Below are 3,993 nucleotides of genomic sequence, written 5' to 3'. Positions count from 1 at the left end.
AAAACTCACTCCCGTCGAGTTGATCCTGACTCACAGCAACCCCTCCTTGGGTTTCCAAGGCAGTATCTCTAAGAAGTAGATTGCCCAATCTTCCTTCCACAGAGTGGCTGCTGGGTTTGAACTGCCAGTCTTCTGGTTAGCAATCAAATGCCTTAGGTACTATACCACCAGAGCTCCTTTAGTAGATAAGTAGCGTTATAAATTATAATTTGTCTCCTATTATGAGGAAACCATAGATTTCCATGGTGGGGGGAGGTGGGGAGGTGGGAATTGAGCACTGAGAAAAAAAGTCTCTATTTCATAAGCACTGATATAATTATCATGCATTTCTCCCACTGTATAGTTTTGGTTGCTTTGTATTGGTTGTGCTCACTTGCAGACAAAGATGAACTTCCAATAAAATTTTATTTACAAATAAAAAAAGTAAAGTTTGAGGAAAACTGAAGTCATAAAAGGACAGTTATTTAAATGCAAGAAAGATATAACATTGTATTGGGGGTTGGAAGATTTTTTTTTTTTTTTAAGTTTCCAGATTATTAATTTAGTTATGTGTTTTTATGTTGTGAGCAATGTCTTATATTCTTGCCAACAGTAAGTTAGTTCAAAGCATGTCAGTTAAATCACTTTTGGTATATTACCCCTAATAGTGTCATGCATACTTTGTGAAACATACAATTCCAGATTTAATTCTGCTAAAAATAATTAGATCATTGCAAAATATCAAATTAAAACTGCAAATGAGGACAAGGGAAAGGAAGACACCAATCGCTTTTTTAAAATAACAATGTTGTTGTTGTTAGTCACCATGGAATCAAGTCTGATTCATAGGGACACTCATGTGTAATAGAAGGAAACGTTCCCAGGTCGTGAACACTATCTTCATGATCTTTGATATATTTGAGGCTATTGTGTAATGCCTTCCAACTTAAGGGGTACATCTTCCAGAACTATATTGGACGATATTCTGTGTAATTCATAAAGTTTTTACTGACTAATTTTTGGAAACAGATTACCAGGCCTTTCTTCCTGGCCTGTCTTAGTCTGGAAACTGCTAAAACCTGTCCACCTTGGGTGACACTGCTGGTATTTGAACCTATGGTGGCATAAGTTCTAGCATCATAGCAACATGCAAGCCACCACAGGTCGACAAACTGATGGGTGGTGGTAAAGAACGGTATAAACACAAAAGGGCAAAGACAAAACACAGTAGGAATGATGAGCACTTTTTAACCAGTTAAATATAAATGATTGATTAATTTAAAAGCATACCGTCTGGTGAGGTTTACAACAAGGCAACTAACTGCTTTCGATCGTACCTTTGTAGTGCTGGTGTCCTCAACTTAATCTAATTTTACAGAGAAGTCCTTTTTTTCTGATTAGTACTTTTTCATTTTTCCAGAAAATCATGAAGAAAAACGGTGATGTTTGGTAAGATGGCTAAAGGTATTTAATGTTGTTGTTGTTATGTGCTGTCGAGTTGGACCTGACTCATAGCGCCCCCTCCTTGGGTGTCTGAGGCAGTATCACTACGGAAGTAGATTGCTTCATCTTCCTTCCGAGGAGTGGCTGGTGAATTTGAACCGCCAGCCTTCTGGTTAGCAGTCAAGTGCCTTAGGCACTACGCTACCCGAGCTCCCAAGGTATTTAATATATTATTATTATTATCATTACGTATGCCTATGGCTTTGTTGGGAGCTCTGGTAGCATAGTGGCTAAAGCACTTGAGTGCTAACCAGAAGGCTGGCGGTTCAAACCCACCAGCCACTCCTCGGAAGGAAGATGGGGCAATCTACTTCCGTAGTGATACTGCCTCGGAAACCCAAGGAGGGGTCGCTATGAGTCAGGTCTGACTCGACAGCACATAACAACAATAACAACATGGCTTTGTTGCAGGTTACCCCTCTAGACTCTCAATACTTCACTTGATCTTTGAGGACAGAGCTGCGGGCATCTGTCTTGGTGCCAAACACCCAATTCTCCTCACCTGTCCTCCGTCTGTGATTAGGGTGCTTTGAGGCACCCTGCGGACTGGGAGTGGAGCGAGGTGGGTCGGGGCTCGTACCCACGCTTTGGGCAGGAGGAGAAGCGACCCTGGCCAATCACTGTTCTCACCGGCAGGAGGAAGTGAACCCCAGGATAGCACTAGCTCTCACTTTCGGTGAAATTTTACTCCAACTACCTCCTTCTCGGCTTGGGAGGGGTCCCCTGCATCACGATTTTTCCTTTCCTAGAGCAGGAACCTCTGAGAAGACATTCACAGTCACCTTTGCGCGCTTCCTCGCCTCGCCTTATAGCACACCCCAGCGGTCTCGAGGCCTTCTAGCTTTGGCCAGTCGGATGCGGAATAGTTCGCCCGTCGCCGCCTCAGTTGCCTCAGGACCAGGGTACTGAAAAGTGTGCGAGAGCCAGTCTCGTCCCGACCCCGGAGAGGGAGTGGGACAGATGCACCCGGCACCGCCCTTCCCACCTGGGAGCAGTACCGAGCTGGAGGGGAGGGGCGGGGCAGAAGGCTGGCCCAGCGCAGGGGCAGCCTCTGCGAAAGCCGCCTGGGCCGGAGAGAGGCGAAGGGGGAGGGTCTCGAGGAAGTGTCTTGCTCTTCCAAGGGAGTGACCCCAGCTGGGGTGGAAAACCAGCTCCAGCGAGACGCGGAGTCGTGCAGCGCAGACCATGGAGCTGGGCGGCCCGGGCCCCGGGCGGCCGCAGCAGGAGTGGGACCAGGACTCGGTCGAAGCATGGCTGGACGATCACTGGGACTTTACCTTCTCATATTTTGTTAGGAAAGCAACCAGGTAAGAAGAGGACCCACGGAAGACCTAGCCGGAGCAAGGAGAGTGACCTGGGGCTGTCCTTTCTTCCCCCTTTTAATTTTCCCTTCCTTCACGATTAAGCAATCCTCGTTCCCAGGCCCTAAGCTTTTGAAGTAGGTCCTTGGTCCTGTTCTGGGTAGATACCTCGACTTTGAAGGGAGCACAGTAGAAAAACCGAAGCGTCGGATTCTATCCAACTTGCTCACAAAGTTTAAATACAAAAATGTGTGTGGCGACCTCTGCCCCCATTCCTCGCTACCCTGGTCTTCCCAGGGTGCATTTGATTTTTTATGTATTCTCGCTCACGGTCCTGCAGCCCCTCTCTTGCCTCTTGGTTCTCCTTAATCTCCTTAGCGAAACCAAAACAGTTTCGAGCCCCTTCCCTTTAGCTCCGGAAACACCATTTCCAACTCTGTTCCAGTGGCTCCGCTCCTCCCCTAATCCCCCTCGCTCCGGCCCAGTAGGGGCGGGAAAACTGGGAGTAGAGGAGAGACCACGAGGGAGCCCAAAGGCAACAACATGCCGGAACCTCTCCAAAGTGAGTGCAGTCGTCTTTTGCCCCTTCCAGTCCCCTTGTTGTCCCGCGCTCCTCCTTTCACTAAGGCTTTCGCAAAAGGCGGCGCCGCTGAAAGGAGGGGCCCAGTCGAGGGCTTCGTGGCTCGCACACAAAGGGCGCGGGGGAGGCGCGCCGGGGAGGGGACCCTCGGGAGCTGACGGGTCCCGCGCGGCCCCCACTGACCCCACAGGCCAGCTTTTCCTGGTCGGGAGCCAAGTTCTGGGGGGCTGCTTCCGAGCGCGGGGAGGAGGGAGCCTGCCCCTTTGGAGGCAGCTGCACAGTGGGCAGTCGGGGCGCGCGTGGGAAACACTCGCCAGAGAGTTGGGAGGAATTGAGACTGGAGCGGAGGGACTAGGAGGGAGGAGCATGGCGGGCGGGTCCCTCCGAAGCTTGAGGATTTAGTGCAAGGCCGGGGTGCGGGCAAGGCTCCTGAGCGCGGATTCAGGCTGACTTCCTGACGCACCCCTTTGGAAAAAGGGCTGAGCCCTGCCATCGCCACCAGCGCAGGGCAGTGGCCTTCGGGCTGCGGGTACTGGCCGTCGCGGCCAGGAGAGAGACCGACGCTGGGCGGTGATGGTGGAGGAGCCCGCCGGGGTTCGGCGCCGGGCTCCCACTCGCCGGCGCGCGGCC

At 50.7% G+C, this 3,993-nt stretch overlaps 1 protein-coding gene across 1 annotated transcript in view; it reads left to right on the top strand.

Annotated features, from left to right (window-relative positions):
• The first annotated feature begins 2,667 nt into the window (after positions 1–2,667).
• The window catches only part of PDE5A (phosphodiesterase 5A), a 191,656-nt gene continuing 190,330 nt past the window's right edge, over positions 2,668–3,993 (top strand). The window contains exon 1 of the mRNA XM_007952375.2: positions 2,668–2,789. Within this exon, the coding sequence (XP_007950566.1) occupies positions 2,668–2,789 (122 nt within the window). The remainder of the gene's footprint in view (positions 2,790–3,993) is intronic.

The sequence above is a fragment of the Orycteropus afer genome, unplaced genomic scaffold (genome assembly GCF_000298275.1).
Source record: "Orycteropus afer afer isolate SDZICR_OR568_19922 unplaced genomic scaffold, OryAfe1.0 scaffold00332, whole genome shotgun sequence".
In the NCBI taxonomy this organism is placed as follows: domain Eukaryota; kingdom Metazoa; phylum Chordata; class Mammalia; order Tubulidentata; family Orycteropodidae; genus Orycteropus; species Orycteropus afer.
Note: the sequence above shows the minus strand (reverse complement) of the source record. Positions and strands in the feature narration are given on the sequence as shown.